Genomic DNA, 18745 nt, shown 5'->3' on the forward strand with positions numbered 1-18745 from the left:
AGTATAAACATAGATAATATTCATCCTTTCTGGTGTACCTTAAATGTTTGTTTGACCTTACATATCTGTAATATCTTCACAGGCTTGACAAAAATAAATTGAATAGTTTAGAAACATATAAACGTGAACTATTTTCTGTGTTAATCTACCATTCCTAAGTGCTTTTGATTACTAAGAGCATCTATCTTCTGATCCTGCTACGTTAACTGTAATCTTTCATCATTAATATTGTGTTCAGTATATTGGCTGTGTACAGTAAAACATTACATTTGTGGTTTTGGAGCACAACAACAATGCCAAGGATGGAGGTCAACAGGATGCATCATGTGTACCACATGTATCATATGCTTGCATCGGAAAGAGATGACTTCACATAGATCTTTAAGATTACAATAATTGTCAAGTTTTGAAAATGAAAGATTATTTATATAATTTATTTATCTTCTGCACAGAAAATCACCTGGGATCCAGGTGGGTTGATTAGCAGGAACATGCTAGTAAAGTTTTATATCGTAATTAACTAACTATATCAAGACAGCTGTGTGTGCATCCTGGAGTTAGTTCGCATATTTAGTTTGTGTGGTCGATGCTAATGTCTTAGCTAGCTACAGTCTGTTGGCTAACATTTGTTGTTGTGCCGTTAATATTAAGGAAAGTAAGGCTATTCTTTAACAGGTGCTTCAAGACATAATGCTGTGGGCATTTAATGTGAGAAAGAAGGTAGTTAGCTAAAGGTCAAGATGGTTCAGTTTCCAATCCAGCTTGTATATGTTCACATCAGTAGTAGGTTAATAATACAATCTTCAAATCTAGAAGTAGTGAACTGTCAATACAGCAAAATAGTCAATTTAATTCACTTCAATTTTATTTATAGTCAGAGGAAACCAAATTATAAAGCAATGTAAAGACACCTATCTGGAACATTGGAAAGAAGAAGCTAAAAGCCAAAGTAGACCTGAAAGATATCTGGGCCAAAAAAGAGACTCTAACCCTAACCCTCTGCTGTTAGAGACAGAAAGCAGAGACAGATCCTGACCAAGTACAGGCTCAGTGACCACAAACTGGCAATAGAAAAAGAAAAACACAAAAAAAAAATCTGGCAACCAAAACAAAAAAAGAATATGTGGTCACTGTTGGACAGGTGAGGTTGAGACAGAGATGCACTTCCTCCTACAATGTACAACATTCAATGAAATAAGGAACGTTTAACAAGGTCAGCTCTATAATCTCAGATTTCAAAGAGCTAAATGAGCTCTCAAAATTAAAAATACCCTTGGAGAAGGAGACAGGGCAGATCCTGCTGCCCAAAATATATATAAACATGCCACAACCTGAGACAGTGGATGACCTACACACACACACAGTGTGCAGTGTTTATATAGTTTACTTATTTTGGATTTGTATCTTTTAACTGCAAATTTACATTTTTATTACTATTATTATTATTATCTTCCCTATCTATATATATATATTTTAATAACACATTTCTTCCGTTTATGTATATGTTTTTATTTCACACTTGCTTTGGCAATGTTAACATCTGTTTCCCATGCCAATAAAACCCGCTGAATTGACTTGAATTGAGAGAGAGAGAGAGAGAGAGAGAGAGAGAGAGGAGGGTGGGGGAGAGGGAAGCACAATGCATATTCCTCCTAGAATTTTAAGATAACAATAATGTAATGGTAGTGGTAATATGAATATTAATAAAGTAATAATAATAGGAATCATAGTGATAGGAATAATTAATTCAATAATTCCAGTATGCGCATGCACCGGCATGCATGCTGCCTGTTGCCGTTGCTCCGTCTCGTCCAATAAGGCCAATAACAACAACTGTAGCAGCAGTTGTCGAGCAGGAACACAGAGGCAGCAAGTGGCCCACAACCACAGATCCAGATTCTGCAGCTCTGGAGGCAGAAATACCTGCTGAAAGTGACAGAAAGAGAGAGGAGAGAGACAAGAAAGCACAAAACTACGGGAGAGAGGAGATGTTGAGTTTGTAACATGCAGTAATGGGATAAAAATTCATACAGATGTAGAGGGAGAGAAGGAGAGAGGAAAGAGGTGCATCATGGGAAGTCTCCCGGAAGTCTAGGCCTATAGCAGCACAACTAAGGGATGGTTCAGGACTCACCCAAGCCAGCCCTAACTATAAGCTTTATCAAAGAGGAAAGTCTTAAGCCTACTCACACTTAAATGTGGAGATGGTGTCTGCCTCCCGAACCCAAACTGGGACCTGATTCCACAGGAGAGGAGCTTGATAACTGAAGGCTCTGGCTCTCATTCCACTTTTGGAGACTCTAGGAACCACAAGTAACCCTGCATCCTGGGAGCACAGCGTTCTAGTTGGGTAATAAGGTATTATGAGATCTTTACGATATGATGGTGCCTGACCATTAAGAGCTTTGTACGTGAGGAGAAGGATTTTAAATTCTATTCTGGATTTTACAGGGAGCCAGTGCAGAGAAGCTAATATTGGAAAGATATGATCTCTTTTCCTAGTTCTTGTCAGTACACGTGTCACAGCAAATATGCTCAGTGTTGTGTTTTTATGATGGGAGAACATTTGTTTCATCTGTCATACACCTATTTCATGCACAGCCGAAAATTAAAGTTTTAAGTGTGCCACAAGCTCACCAGCAGAACTGGACAGGACAGACTGGACAGCAGAACATTTTTTACAGCTCAATGCTGATAAGACAGAGGTTCTGGTTGTTGCCCCCATGATTATGCAGAGTATTGGGCCTCTTTCCTCTGCTGCACACTCCAGCCTGCATAATTTAGGGGTAATATCTGATCAATCCTCATCGTTCGACACCCATGTTAAACAGCTGACCAGATCTTGTTTTTCCACGTCAGATGTATATATATATATATATATATATATATATATATATATATATATAACTGATATCTGTAGTTTCAACTGCTGAGATGGTTGTACACGCCTTTATCTCATCTCGCATCGACTATTGTAATACACTTTTTTCCTCACTTAGCTTGTCTGCCCTTGATCACCTGCAGGCAATCCAGAATGTGGCTGCAGGATTACTGACGAGGTCTCACATTACCCCTATACTAAGATCTCTTCACTGGCTCACTGTTGCATATAGGATCCAGTTAAAAATTCTCACTATTACTTACAGAGCATTGCAAGGTCACGCTCCTGCATAAGTGGCTGAATTACTGCGCCCTTACTCATCAGCTTGCTCTCTTAGATCTAATAATCAAAATGTGCTGTCAGTCCCACGCACTCGCCTTAAGACCCGTGGTGATTGAGCTTTTGAGGCCGTAGTGTCGAAACTATGGAATGCTCTGGCCGCACCATTATGGTGTGCTGATTCTGTGGGCTCTTTTAAAAGGCAGCTAAAGATGTACGTGTGTTTCTGTAAAACACTGTTTATACAAAAGAAGTTATTTGCCCTCTCTCTGTCAGAGAGGTGTGAAGGGACAAGGGGAGGTGAAGAAGAGGGTGAGGAGTTCAGATGAACTTGATGCCACCAACCGAGTATAGCACATTTAGGCTGGGGCACCTGTTTTATACATACTAACACGCACAAACATGCACACACTCATTATGTTATGTGACAGAGACCTCCCTGTCATCACCTCTAATGAGAAGAACTGACCTGAATTACAGATGGAAGCTTGCACACATCCGATACATACCAAACACAACAAGTCGTCCAAATTAAATGTCAGAATACACTGTCTGTAACTGCCCTTTACAACGACACCGAGGTGTTTTCTGATCTGAGCTGATAGGGCTATCAGGAGGACGACATCACCTGTATGATGTAACAACAATATGATTAAGGTTTGCTTAGGTTTAGGCACAAACACTACTTGGTTACGGTTAGGTAGAGATCAAAGTTTGGGTTAAAATAAGTAGTTAGTTATGGTTACAGTATCATGTTTACAATAATAACCAAGTCGTTAATGTTAGTGAACGATCATGATCATGATTAAAAGAAACCAATGTTGACTGTTGGTTGGAAACAGAAAACAAACAGCAACATTTTGTTGAGCCATTCATCCACCCTGACCTCCTCCCTGCTCCTGACGGACAAGAGTCATGATTACTACGGCCACTGCCTCTGCTTTATTGCCAGTGCTCCATCCCATTTAAGTGTATAATTATGCCTGCTAGCCAGCATAAATAATACCAAAGCCCTGACTGTGGTAAACCTAAATGGAACGCAGCCATTGTTAATGATATTATAGTTACACTGTGCTTTCCTGGCTATGACATCTTGAAATGTCTGCTGTGAAAAATACAAAAAAGACTACTTCCACATCCATCAGAAGCAAACACAATTATCCCTTTGGAATCCTCCTGTGTCTACCTGACAGTTGTAAGTTCTACAGGAACTGCTGCTTTACTTTTGGTGGGGTCCAACAAATGATAAAAATATCTGGGTCTTTAGCTTGAGCAAAATGCCCAACTTTCTTTGGTGCTGGCAGGTAGCATACTGTTAGCTTGTGTTAGTTCCTGTGCTGCAAGACGTTTCCCACAGTTTTATACTTGATGCTTATGCATCTTTAAATGAATGTTCAAAGTTGTTGTGCTGGTAGAGCATTAACAAGAGTTTAACACTAATTAATGCAAAGGTGATAGGAATCAGTTCATATTCTTGGAAATGTTATTTCAATAAAAATAATAATCAACTTGGCTCGGTTTGTTACTAATTTCTCTTATGTTGCTAATGGTTGATAAAAATTTAATTGGTACACAGGGCAGTAGAGGGCATGACTATTTCTTTGATTGTTCAATGGCCTCCCTTCATGAAGGTTCAAATATTTAGTGCTTGTTGAAACTGTTTTAGAGAGGTATTGATTCATCTTTATGATCATTTTGGAGAATGTAGTTTGTGGTGTTGTTTTATATAGTTATGCAGAGAGGTGTATCTAATATTTAGTCTATAAATTATGTGCAGACTGCATTAGTTTTAGCTGGATGTATGTACCTAATAAACTGGCAACTGGGTGTAACTGTCACAGACACGCCAGGCTCCACAACCCCACACACACATCACACTCCCTCACCAGAATACTAATCAGAAACACCTGTCACGAATCACACACCTGCACTCCATCAGCACTTCACTCCACTATAAAACCACCTCCGGCACCTCAGTCAGTGTCTGGTCTCATTTGGAATAGGACAGATCTCAGTATCCAGCCAACCCAACGTTACGGACTCCTACCTCGCATTATCAAACGTCTTCCCGGTTCCGTGCATCTCCAGTCTCCCGTGTGTGTCTCTACAGCCCCAGATCTCCAGTTCGGCTAGCCAAAGGACAATATCAGTACCATTCCCTCTTTGACTGTTTTCATCGTGTACAATAAAACCTTCTGTCTCATCTTGGTGTCTTCGGCCTGCTCTGTCGGTAACAGTAACATGCCACATAATAATAACAATAATAATTAGAATAATAATTTATTCATATAGTACCATTCAAAACAAAGTTACAAAGTGCTTTACAGTGTGTCGGAATTCTCTGTTAATGTCAATGTGCTGCCGAATCTCCACCATTTTGTTGTAAAAGTAATGACGAGACTCTTCACGTCTCTTTGGGGAGGATTCGACGGCTGGCTAAACGGGGGATCAATTAGAGTTTATGGTTTGGAGTTTATAAAGAGGATTCTGGGATTATCACCCTGTTTAGTGATCAGTTGTGAAAAATAAGAGTTCCTTGCTTCTTTGATTGCACACTGATAAGTAGACAGTAGATCTTTGAGAAAAGCAACTTGTGAGTAGTTTACTGTAATGGTGTAAAGATTTGTTCACTGGTTTCAGAGGCTTGCCCCTGTGATTTGTATAACGCTTTGCAGAAATCACTGAATACTTGTCATTTTTTGGTGTTAGAGTTTGGCGATTGCCATAAAAATGGGCTAATTTCAAGGTTTATAACTTATATATATATCTTTTTGGTTGAAATCTACCAGTGAATACAGTCCTGCAGCTGCCCAGCTGGCCTTGTCAAGGCCTTTTTATAGTGGCAGCCTTCTCAACACCACAGCACAAATGTTTTCTGGAGCGCTTATCCTGGACGGATAGGGTTACACATGCACAGGCAAATGCGCACCCTTAGACACAACAACCCATACATTTAACCACTTTTATTTATGTTCATGGATCTAATCTTCTACAACATGAACAAAGCCCCAAGCAAAACTGTGTAAAGATACTTTGCTTGTATTTTACAATAGGAAGCACATGAACAATGGAGTTTTCTATTATATTTTAATATAATATAATACAAAACACACACACACACACACACACACACCCTCCCTGGCCCTGGTGGGTATTCCCATTCAAGTTAAGTCAGGGGGAGTCTCTGTGTCGATTCTCTCTCTCTCTCCTTAGACACAGCAGCAATGCTGCGTGTGTGTCTGTGTTGGTGTGAGAGAGAAGACGAGAGAGACAGATGCTTTAAGTTTCCTGTGTGTGTGTGTGTGATACTGTATGTAAGGTGGTGAGGACACACTTTGGATTTCCTCTGTCTGCCTCCCCCTGATTGATGATCTCCGTCTGTCTGAGTGCTCCTGTCCTGTCTTTTTTCCATTCGTCTATTTGTCTGTCAGCCCGTTTAACAGTTTGTTTGCCTTTCTGTCTGCCTGTTTATTCGTCTGTCTGACTGGCTGGCTGACCGGCACAGAGCGAGGTCGACCAAGTATGACAGCCTCCCCGAGCTCCTCCAGCGGCTTAGAGGTTCTCCTTTCCACTCTGCAGGTAGGGATCAACACAGCAAGTGTGTACTATGTATTGTTAAGTATTGTTCTATTTTTTCTATTATTGTGCTATTTTAAGTACAGTGTTGCAAAACTAACCACATGGCTGAGCTTAGGCTTTTTACTTTTAATTTGAAGTCTTTTTGCACAGATTGATACAACATTGCATACATTCTGAATAACTGTTGCAGTTATTGATATTTGCAAAAAAGTTTCATTATAAATGTAAATGTCATAAAATGTCCATGATGTATTAGATTTAACGAAATGCACAGTATGTGAGATTGTCATATGAGCCAGCATAGACATTAAGTGATGAGACCATAGACACTGAAATTAGTCATGTATCCCCAGTAGATTTTGCGATTTGTTGCTCTATGCTGACATTTCAGAGTACAGTATGTTACTTATAGTTGACCTCTCTAGCATTATCAAAAGCAGGGTGAAGGGTATTAAATACCCCTCTCAAGTAGAAATAAGAAGTTGAAGAACTAAAGCAGGACTACTCTGAACAACCGTACTTCCATATAGTTACTGTGAAAGAGACAACGTGGCATCCTGACTGTAGATATTTCATTATGAACATGCCCTACCAACCAATTTCTCTCTAATTCATTGATGCTCTTCAAAGTGGACTTCATCTTTTCTTTTCAAAAGTCAAAGCAAAGGTTTCTCACAGACAGACCCATGATGGACATGAGGCTCAATCTGACAGGACCATGACAGAAGTTTCAGCTGTAAATCTTGCTTTTCTATAAGTATTGCAGTGCAGGTTTTGAGATATGTCTGTCAGAGATAGATAATTCACAAATTCCCTTGACCGCCATTGTATTGAAGTGGAGACAGAAATTTCAGAGTATGCACTAGAAAACCAAAACTATGTATATGCATAGTTTGATACCACTGGAAGTAAGTGAGAAAATATGTTTTTTCGTAATTTAGGTGAACCAACTCTTAGAGGAGCTTTCCAATATGAACACAACAGCAGCTGTGTCACCAAGGTAGAGAGAGAGGGTGGCTGAAAACACAGAAACCACACAGAAGAATACCAGGTAGGAGCTAGTTTGACAACAAATTGTTAACACAAAGTCCACTTACTTGATTCATTGTAGGGCTTTGAGCCACATCTCGTGTGACCATAGAGCAAACTCTATCCGCTGATGAAGGCTACAAGATGTGGCTGAAAGCTCCAGAAGAAATCGAGTAAGTGAACCTTGGGTTAAGACCTTTTTGTCAAACTACTGTTCCCAAGGTCAAGAACAAACCTTAAAGCTCAACGTAGACGCTGATTTTACTGGTATCTGAGTTCCCTGAATGATATACCTCTTCAGAATCAGAATCAGAAATACTTTATTGATCCCCGAGGGGAAACTCTTTTGCTACAGCAGCTCACTATCACGTCAGTGCACACAGGAATAGAAGTACTAGGCAAAAAAAAATATATAATACACTATAATACAGGTCAGAAAATAAATTAAGTACCAAGTGGGTATAAGTATAAAATAAAATAAGTGTGAAGTACAAAGTAGGTTTACCGGTGGATGATAATAATATGGTATAAAGTACTAGTGCATGAACTGCCAAGTTAAGTGTAGCTTATTTATAATGAGAGTAGTAAACATAGTGATGAAATAAACAAATAAATATTGTCATATTGCTAACCTTTTCCTCTATTTTAAGCTACAACCTCCTTGATTTAACTACATAATAAGTAGGTGGATAGCAGCAACCCATAGTCTATAGTAAATGTTGTTAGTAGTTTATCTTTACCAGCGTTACATGTATCATACTCGAACTAGCTTACCAGAATCTGATATTAAATCCATATTCCTGTGTATGAAGTTTAACTCAGCACTAATCTTTGTCAAGGTCATGGCAGGGGGAAATCACATTAACACCAGCTTCCAGATTGTCTTTAATGTAGGCCAGGACTGTAATAATGTGGCAATAAACCCACATGTATTCCATTACAGACAGAAAGAAACACAAAGAGAGAGAGAAGTATGAGGAAGGAAATAAAATAATTTGTAGGATACCCATAAAATTACACATTTATACATATACAATACAACAATAGCTTTGAATATCTACTGTATGTAAAAAATTGGCACTTTCCATAAATCATAATAGACAATACTGCCTAAGATAGGTATAGTAACTTTATAGATTTACATGTTTGTATTATTATTAAAAGGACAGTGTTGTGGTTCCAAGCTGTTACCCCCTCCAAGAAAGGATATATTACCTGAAGACGAGTGACTGATGCCCTATGACCTAGGTATCAGACGGCTCTCTATTTTCTATCTATGAAGTTAAATATTATGTTGGAGCCTGTTTAAGAGACCTAAGTTAACTGGCGATAACCAGCTTGGTTGTATCACTTCTTTCTGGCCCAAAATGTCTTGGTAAATTCAGAGACAGGCTGGATAGCAACCAAGTGTATGTGCTGCAGTTTGTAGGAGAATCTGGTGATACCTCAGATAGCCTGAGAGAGGCTGCCTGAGGAAGACTGGTCCTCGCCCAGTTCAATGAGGCAGCATTGAGCATCTTCTAAGCCTATCACTTTAACAGCTACTCCAATTCAATTTAAACACAAATCCTCAGTTCACATACTAGCAACAATCAAATACAATTCAATGCCTTCAGCAGCGAATCAAATTCAATCCAGTATCTTTAGCAAAGAATCAAATACAATTCAATTCTTTTAGCAACAAGTCAGTTTGTGATTCAACACTTTTTTTAAACAATAAATCAAAAATTCTATACTATTAGCAACTAATCAAAAAATATCCAATACTAGTAGCAGCAAATCATATAGTTGACTTATGGCTGTTCAATTATGCATCAGGTAGTGGAACTGAGAGGGTTCAATTTTAGCATTTAGCTTTTCAACACCAATTTGATAATTTAGCATCAAATAATTACTAGTGTTCAACCTATCCCAAGGAGCACCCTAACTTTTAGATGTGAGGCTGTCGCAGTCTGTGGTCAGGGAAGAGTCCTACACCAGGAACTGTACTTCGATTGTAGAGTGTACAATCTGTTTTTATTCAAAGCTTAACAAATCTGATATGGATTATCAAACTGTTCTATGCAAAAAAGCAAAATGATTCTAATAACGCTGTATTAAGTTGTAACAAAACATTCTCTCTCTTCCTCTCAACAAAATAGTCCATCAAGAATCAAGCAAATCAAATATAAAAAGAGTTCACAGAGACTAGAACAGCAAAAAGAGCAAAATGAAAAAGAGGACTACGCCCTTCTGTATCTCCTTTGGAGCACAGGAAAAACTCAAGCTATCTTCTATATGGTAAAAACATAAGACATAAAACAAGACAGCAAGCTCAACCCCTCTACATCAAATGTAAAACACGTTATATGTTAGAATAAAATTGTTTAACAAGCTGTTATCAGTAGGCCATTATTATATTTAAACGTGCATAAAGCTGGTAGGTAAAAAGGTGTTGATGCTGGTCACAACCTGAAGACATTTGCACAGGATGTTTTGCACAGCGAGAGGCCCATAGTTCAACTGCCTGCTCAATGGTTAAACAGGATGCTCTGCTCAGCTGGAGACGAGAACTTAACCGTTAGCACAGGTCACACAGATGTAGAAACCGTTTCAGCGGGATGTTGTGGCTAAGTATGTGCTACTGTTCGCTGTGGCAGGTGTTGTAGTCAGGAAGCAGAGTGCAAACTGTCAGAATTGTGGAAACATGGCATAAACTGTCAGATGTGCAAAATTCTCATTTTTTGTGTCCATTGTCATTGTTTAATTATTGTCCGTGTGGGGATATCAAGGGGTGATTCTCAGCCATATTCCATTTAGCCAGACCCTCAACAACAGTTATTTAAAAGTCATTTGATCCAATTTTGTAATTTGCATGCACATGTTGTTTTAGTTGGCAGGCCTGCTTTAGATTATTTGCAATCTAACAATGTGCATCAAACTTGATCCACATTGCACACGTATATTAGGTTCTCATAATTTGGTTTGTGGTTGACACTGGAGCCTTGGTAAGTGGGGTGACAAAAAAAATACAATAGATATTCTCTGGTCTCATCGACATGAAGTAGTCCTGAAAGTTTAAATGCAACTGCATTTTAATGGTCTGGCCCGAGATTCGAGACTGCCCACCCCCAAGAAAAACAACTGCATCTGTCATTTCGGCAATTGTAATATTTAAAACATTTCAAACACTTGTCTCTGAGTGTTACTGAAAGTAAACCTGTGTAAACCTGGCAGGTGTACAGTACATGTGGATGTGGTAATGTACAGGTAGGAGGAGGTAAACCAGATCCATCTGAAATTTTGGTGAGCTTATAAGACCTCTTAGCTTAAGTTGAAGTTTAACAACATGATTAAGGATGCAAGGGCTTCTTACTTTGCAAACCTAATTTCCTCCAGCAAATGCAACCCTAAAGTCCTGTTTGACACAATCAACAATATTGTCACTCCTGCACCTCCTGATGTGCCTGTTTTTTTTCAAACCATGACTGCAGTAACTTTCTCTCTTTCTTTGGGGGTAAGATTAGAGATGTCAGGGCTAGAATCATCCCCTTGTCTACTCCCTGTTCTGATTATCCAACTCGCCATCAATTTTGGACTGCTTCACTCCTGTTTCCCTGCAAGACCTCATTGATCTGGTGGGCAGTACGAAACCTTCGTCAAGCCCTGTAGCCATTTTACCAACTTCCATGCTCAAAAATGTACTTGGCTCTATTGGTCCATGCCTGGTTTCTATTATAAATAGCTCCCTGCAGTCTGGTTGTGTCCCAGCTTATTTTAAACATGCAGTTGTTCAGCCTCTTCTGAAAAAAACTAACCTTGATCCATCCCTTCCCAAAAACTATAGGCCTATATCTAAGCTGCCTTTTGTTTAAATTTTTTTTAGAAAAAGTTGTTGCAAACAGCTCTGCCGTCTTGACTGCACACAATATTTCAGATAAATTCTGGCCTGGACAATTTAATCTAAAAAATCTTGGTGTTGTATTTGATCAGGCTGTGTAGTTTGACAAACACATCAAATCACAGGCTGTTGTATCACAACCTGAGCTAGACTACTCCAAATCCCTTTTCACCTGCCTCAGCAAGTCATCCCTGGACCGTCTACAAATGGTCCAGAACACTGCTGCATGGCTGTTGACCAGGTCCAGCAGGTCGACTCACATCACACCCATCTTATCATCTTTAAATTGGCTTCCCATCAGGTTCAGGATTCATTTTAAGGTTCTTGTTTTCACATATAGAGCCCTAAAAAAAATTTCTTTTGATGAATGATTTTATAGGTTGTGATTAAGTAGGGTTTTATAAATGTATTTATCGTCATCAGGTTTTGAGTTTGACTCATTTTATTCTTGTTTCCAAAGCTTTTTCTTTCGCTGTGTTTAAGGTTGTGTTCACACTGACATTAGCCCTGCGTGAAAAAACATAGCCCTCTCATTAATTCAAATGAGGCCAGAGTGGCAGTGCAGGGCGGGGTCAGCACAGGCAAAAAAAACGCCTTCAGTCTCTCTTTCACACACATTAGAATTGTTTCAAGCAAGCAATGTCACCAGGCCCTGACATGTTGACCCAAACCAAACTACTTTGTGTTTTATTTGGCTTTAGCAGTAAGTGGCAGGAGGCTACGGTCGGTTAATAGGTACATTTGCCATAATTTGTCCCATAATCAATATTAATAATAATCAATATTGTGCCTCCCCCACCCCCCTCCCCCAAAACCTCTCTCTCTCTCAAAACCTAACACAGCAGCGGCGGATGGCCGCCCACCATTGAGTTTGGTTCTGTCTGAGGTTTCCGCCTCTTAAAGGAAGTTTTTTCTTGCCACTGTCACCAAATGCTTGCTCATGGTGGGATAAATAAAATTGAATTGAATTGAATAATCAGAGATGCTGTTACCTCTGTGTTTAGCAGTTGTCTCTCATTACAGTAGCTCAACACAACTCTGCACTGTCTCTATTTAAACAGGCAGATTGTTGGCCATGTCTGCGTGCAACACATTAAGCTATTTATATCAGACAGATAGTTGGCCACTGGAGGAGGTCTCTTCATACAACACACATTTTAATGAGGGAGATGTTTGACCACCCCAAAAGATTTCTGTTGAAACTGCAGAATTTAATCAGCCATATACTGTAACTGGCCATACCAATACACTCAGTCACATTGAAACCATTTTGAACATTGGGGATGAGAAACTCTTCTGGGAAGATAGGTTTTACATCGACATGTAGAGTAAATGGGATATCAGATAGGTCTATGTAAACCTATATCCCTGCGGGTTCTTCTTCGGGTGTGGAATGGTGGAGCAGCTTTGTTTCTCCTTCACTCTCACAGGCTTGAGGGGCCAAAGGGCCCATCATGGTACATACTTGCCACTTGTGGCCCCATTAATTTCTTTAATATGTGCTAAAACTGCAAACATATATAATTCTGATTAAGGTTAGACATTATTTGCAGATAAGATAACATTTTGCATTCATCGATTATTTTCTGTCTTTGTTTTTTGTCTTTGCAGAATGCAGGGGATGTGGAGAGCACCTTAAATATCCTCAATGTCCTGGATGAACTTCTGTCCGCTGGTAAGCTCAGATCAGCTATTGATCACTTAACTGCTTAATCTAACTTAACAGTAATATGACAATATCATGTAGAGGACTAACTGTTGTATCCAGGAATAAAAACAGGAACAGTGAAAAAGTAGTCTGCCCAAACAAGCCGGTTGTGACACAAAGATCAGAGCAGGGGAGCTGTTCAGTGCAGGAAAATGAGAAATCTAATCAGCTTAATTTCCCTGGTTGCAAAGAGTTTCGAACTTCGAACTGAAATTTATCACTTTTATGCATCAAAAAGCTCCCCTCCTGAAATAATTGTTAAAAATATTGTTAATGAAAAGTCAAAGTCATTCTGAGTAAAATACACTTTTAACCTTGTTTGCAAATTGCCAATATATAATATTTATCCACAAAACCTATATTTTTTTGTTAATTTCTTTCTTTTACATCCTGGTAACAGTGTATGTTAATCAAGTTTCTGAGTTTCAAAAGAAAATGTGAATGAATACTTGTTTCCATCCACTGCTGCTGTGTAAACATGACCTTATTGGTTGATGGAGATAAACAGCTAGTGGAGCTAATTCTGGACCTACCTTCTCTCTCTGTCCAGGTACAGATCGTCGTATCCAATATATGATCAGCAAAGGCGGCAGCGAGGCCTTGCTGACTGCACTGGTCAACACCGGCCGCGGTTTCAGTCCCAACTACACCATCTTGATGCCACTGCTGCACCTGCTGGCTAAAGTTGGACACAGAGGTGAGGATGGATGAATAGATGAATAGTAAAAATATTATGGTGAAAGAAAAAAACCCAAACCTCACATACATCAGAGCCATGTAGGTGTGTTAGCTTCTACTAAATATATTAGCTAGCCCACTAATTGGATGCGTTTACAACATGAAGTTGGTCAACACTTCAGATACTGTGGTTTGCTAACTCAAAAGCTAAATTTACTAAACAAAATTGATCTTATATGTATATATAGGGCTACAACCAGTGGTGGAAAGTAACTAAGTACATTTACTCAGGTACTTTGAGTATTTCCATTTTCTGCTACTTTATATTTCGACACTGCATTTTAGAGGGAAATATTGTACTTTTTACTGCACTACATTTCTCTGACAGCTGCAGTGACTTTACAGATTCAGATTATTAATACAAAATACAATCAACTAATAAATTCTGATATATTACTATAGATTGAGCTACCCAGCAGTATATACATTATTTAAAATTAGATTGATACATTAAAATACATTAATAGATCATTATAATCCAATAATATAATATATATTTTTCTGAAATGAGCTATTCTGCATATTGAGTACTTTTACTTTTGGTACTTATAGTATATATATTATATTTTGATGCTAATACTTTTGTACTTTTGAAAGATGAGTGGGCCAAAATTCCTCCACAGCACTGTAAAAGACTCATTGCAAGTTATTGCAAACGCTTGATTGCAGTTGTTGCTGCTAAGGGTGGCCCAACCAGTTATTAGGTTTAGGGGCAATCACTATTTCACACAGGGCCATGTAGGTTTGTTTTGTTTTCCCTTAATAATAACAACCTTCATTTAAAAACTGCATTTTGTGTTTACTTGTGTTATCTTTGACTAATATTTAAATTAGTTTGATGATCTGAAACATTTAAGTGTGACAAACATGCAAAAAATAGAAAGAAATCAGGAAGGGGGCAAACTCTTTTTCACACCACTGTATATAAATAACTGTATGAGATAAATTATTTTATGAATTGGCGCTATATAAATAAAACTGAATTTAATTTAATTGAACTGTAACAGTAATGTATGTCAAAAGCCGTACAGAAGTGAATGATTCATTTTAATATTTCATTGAATTTACCATTCATTGTAGTAAAGGTCTTAATAAATGTGTCATGGTTGACTTTGAAGTTCTACATTAACAATCATCGTTCTGGTGCCCTGGTCAGTCAGGATCTCTTTCGGGATCCCCACTCGGGAGATTACCTGAAACAGCGCCTGCACCACACTCTTTGCAGAGATGGTGTGTAATGGGACTGCTTTGGGATACCGATTTGCATAGTCCACTAACACTAGCACAAAGCGATATCTGCGTTCTGGTAAAATGGCCCGATGAGGTCCATACCCATGCGGTCAAATGGGACCTCCATCATTGGTAATTAGCGCAAAGGCACTCTCGGGATGGCTGGTTGGTTAACCATCTGACATTCGGGGCAAGACGCACACCAACGGCGAACGTCTCCCCAAATCCCAAGCCAGTAGAAGGCCATTATTATGTCTAGTGTTTTATTACACCCCATATGCCCGGCCATCAAGTTGTAATGAGCCGCCTGGAAAACTGGAAATCTTTATCACTTGGTCGACCAAGTGATAGAGATTGATGGTCCCTGGCTGGCTGTCGTGACTCAGGTGTGTGTTCCATGTCCAGCATGCTACTGTGCATTTAGGGAGAGCATATTTAATCAACCAGTTTCAGCTGTGACAATTACCTCTCCCTGACACTGCTCACCTGAGCCACTCCCCCACCTCTCCCTCTGCAGTTGACAGCTACCCATGCCCACCTCCACAATTAGTAATTCTTACACTTGGATAATTATGTCTGCACATGAATTGTACGATTTATGCACCTTAGCAGTTTAGTTTTGGTTTGTAAGCAAATAGAGCCACACACAGGTGAAGTGGATCAATAAACAAAATGAAAACCACCAACATGTATTGACATTGTGCTCATCATAAAAACAACAGCATTAATTGTTTGTTCAAACGCTTAATGCAACCTATGTTTACCAGACAAGCAACATCTTTTAGTTACGTGAGTAATGTGTCCTTTCTCAGAAGCAAAGTTGAAAGTTGCATGATGTTGTTTTAACCATGACCACTATGACTTCCTAACCTTAACCAAGGAGTAGCCTAAACTGGACTAACCCTTAACCATAGAGGAGGCAGATCAAAAGTATGGGTCATTTTGCAATGCAATGACAGACGCCCTATTTTGTGGTTAAAGTTTGAGGACTCGTATTGTGTTTGTATTTGTAATTATCAAACATGTATTGCAGTGGGCATGCAAGTGCCTACTCAACTATAATCTTTAAATCAAGAATGATGAATATTGAGCTCCTAAAATACATTACATGGTCAGCTGATTGTACGCTGTTCACCTTGATGTTATTCTGTCTACACATTGATGGATATATACGGTATGTATATTTGTCATTCTGCAGACCGCCGTATAGGTATGAAAGCAGAGGAGGCTGGAGCTGTGCTGCTGACCCTGAATCTGCTCAAACACAACATCAAACATGCCAGGAGGGCTGCAGCCTGCCTCTGGGTCATCCAAGTCTTCTCTTCATCAGGTACCAACACACACACACACACACACACACACACACACACACACACACACACACACACACACACTTAAATGAACAGAGCACTCACTGATCAATTGATATGTATGTAGTAGGCAACAAAAATGGTTTATACTTGACATTAACTCGAAACAGTTCACTCTCTTGTTTGTCTTTCACTGTCTTACTTCCAGCTTCCCGAATTTTTGTATTAATTATTTATTTGCCATTCTCCTTACAATGTTTCCTATTATCCATGTTGCTTATATGATAAAGGGAAAGCAGTGTCAAAATAGTCTGGCTGGTATCCGATACATCAGCAGCTCATAATTGTGTGCAGTAAGCACTCAAAGTCATAAGTCTGAGCAATGTTCAACCACTAGATATCAGTGAAGTGGCAATAAACCAGTGATACAAACTGGATGGATCAAACACCCAATGCTCCAATATTCATCTGCCCTCCTGTATGTGCTTTGGATGTCTTTAGACAATATCACTATCATATAAGCAACAAGGAATCATGTGTTGTTTGATTTATCATCTGTTTAGATGTAAAAAAAAATATGTAGATTTTCAGATGAGATAGCTGATTCATGACATTTGTCACTTCTGGGTACAAATAGTAAAAAGGAAGGAAGGTAGTAGTTCCCAGATTCATACAAGGATATTAGAATTAAGCAGTAAGTGAATGAGGTGCCGTGTGTGTCATCTGGGCCAGACTGCAGGCACATTTATGGCTGATGTTTTTATGAGTAAATAAAAGTAGTCCTGCCTGCCCACATATGTAAACAGAGAGGACTCCTCTCCATCCAAAACACATGCCAGCTTCATGTCAGGAAACTTCTACTGAGGCATGACCAACAATATTCTTTATTCATAACTGATGATTCAAAACAGATTCATATCAATTTAATTAAAATGACACTATTTTACTTTTCAGCTAAATTATAACAGTATAAAACAGACAAGAACAAAACAGCAATGTTAGACCAACAAATTAAGACAAGACTATGTATGAAAGAAGTTATTAAACATGATGATTATGTAACCGAAGCCAGACGTTCGACCAGGTCTTGTTACAGGCCAAATTACGCCCCCTTAGGAGTTTCACCCACAGAGTACACTCATTGAATACGAGAGTTCATTTAATTTCACAGCCTCAAAACAAGTGGGTTCCCACCAACACAGACAAGCCCACAGACAGAATCAGAGATGTGGATTTTTAACAAGTCGAAAGACAATTTATTTTGAGTCAGTAAAAGAATATGAACATTAAGAATAACATACTCTTTTAACTAATATCAAAAACCTAACAGATCAAATAAACACAAGGACACGCATAAGGCGAATGCATAAAATTAACAAAGGAAAAGGAGGCACTTGCTATGCCGCACACCCTTGTGCTAATACAGCTCTAACCACCCCCTACAAGAATGTAAAAACACTTTAAGATCAATAATCAGAGATATACAAAATATCAGCATCTGGCAGAAATCCTTGATAAATAAATGTCTATATTAAAATATTCTGGGTGAAACTATCAAGACTAAAAGCAATCTAAAAGAACCACCATGGAGTTAAACACCCATCACGCCTTTATTTTCATTTAAAAGGCCTAAACTAGAAGAAGCCTCTTGCAACAGAACAGGTTCACTGATGAAATGTGGAGCCAGGCCATGTAAATCAGTTAATATGCTCAGCAACGCTGCACTTTCCTTTGTGTTAGAATTCTGTTTTTTAGTTGGTCATGTGTTCACTTTACAGTTTCTACAGCAAACCTAATAGGAGAAAACCACGGACTGGATGTCATCTACTGCCTCATCCCTCAGTATACCACCAAACATCTGCACACCATCAAGTATGTATAACCAGGCCTTCTGCATGTGACACCAACCATCATTCCCAGGGTGTCATATACTGACGTTTTTGTCACACCCCTCTGTGTTGTATACAGACATACATAGTACCCTTTAGCATCTGTAGGAGACACCTTCAGAAACTACTTGGTTAGGTAGTGGGAAGTCACGTGATATAAGTGACGTAAGTCATGTAAGTCACGTGACGTAAGTCACGTGACGTGACTTGTAACGTAACGTT

General features: G+C 39.0%; 1 protein-coding gene across 1 annotated transcript in view; it reads left to right on the top strand.

Annotated features, from left to right (window-relative positions):
* LOC122875064 (cytosolic carboxypeptidase 4) overlaps nucleotides 1–18745 on the top strand; it is a 338163-nt gene that overhangs the window by 48267 nt on the left and 271151 nt on the right. Inside the window, exons 2-6 of the mRNA XM_044193824.1 lie at nucleotides 6666–6739; nucleotides 13260–13323; nucleotides 13907–14053; nucleotides 16523–16654; nucleotides 18413–18506. Of these exons, the coding sequence (XP_044049759.1) occupies nucleotides 6666–6739; nucleotides 13260–13323; nucleotides 13907–14053; nucleotides 16523–16654; nucleotides 18413–18506 (511 nt within the window). The remainder of the gene's footprint in view (nucleotides 1–6665; nucleotides 6740–13259; nucleotides 13324–13906; nucleotides 14054–16522; nucleotides 16655–18412; nucleotides 18507–18745) is intronic.

This window comes from Siniperca chuatsi, linkage group LG4 (genome assembly GCF_020085105.1).
Source record: "Siniperca chuatsi isolate FFG_IHB_CAS linkage group LG4, ASM2008510v1, whole genome shotgun sequence".
NCBI classification, from domain to species: domain Eukaryota; kingdom Metazoa; phylum Chordata; class Actinopteri; order Centrarchiformes; family Sinipercidae; genus Siniperca; species Siniperca chuatsi.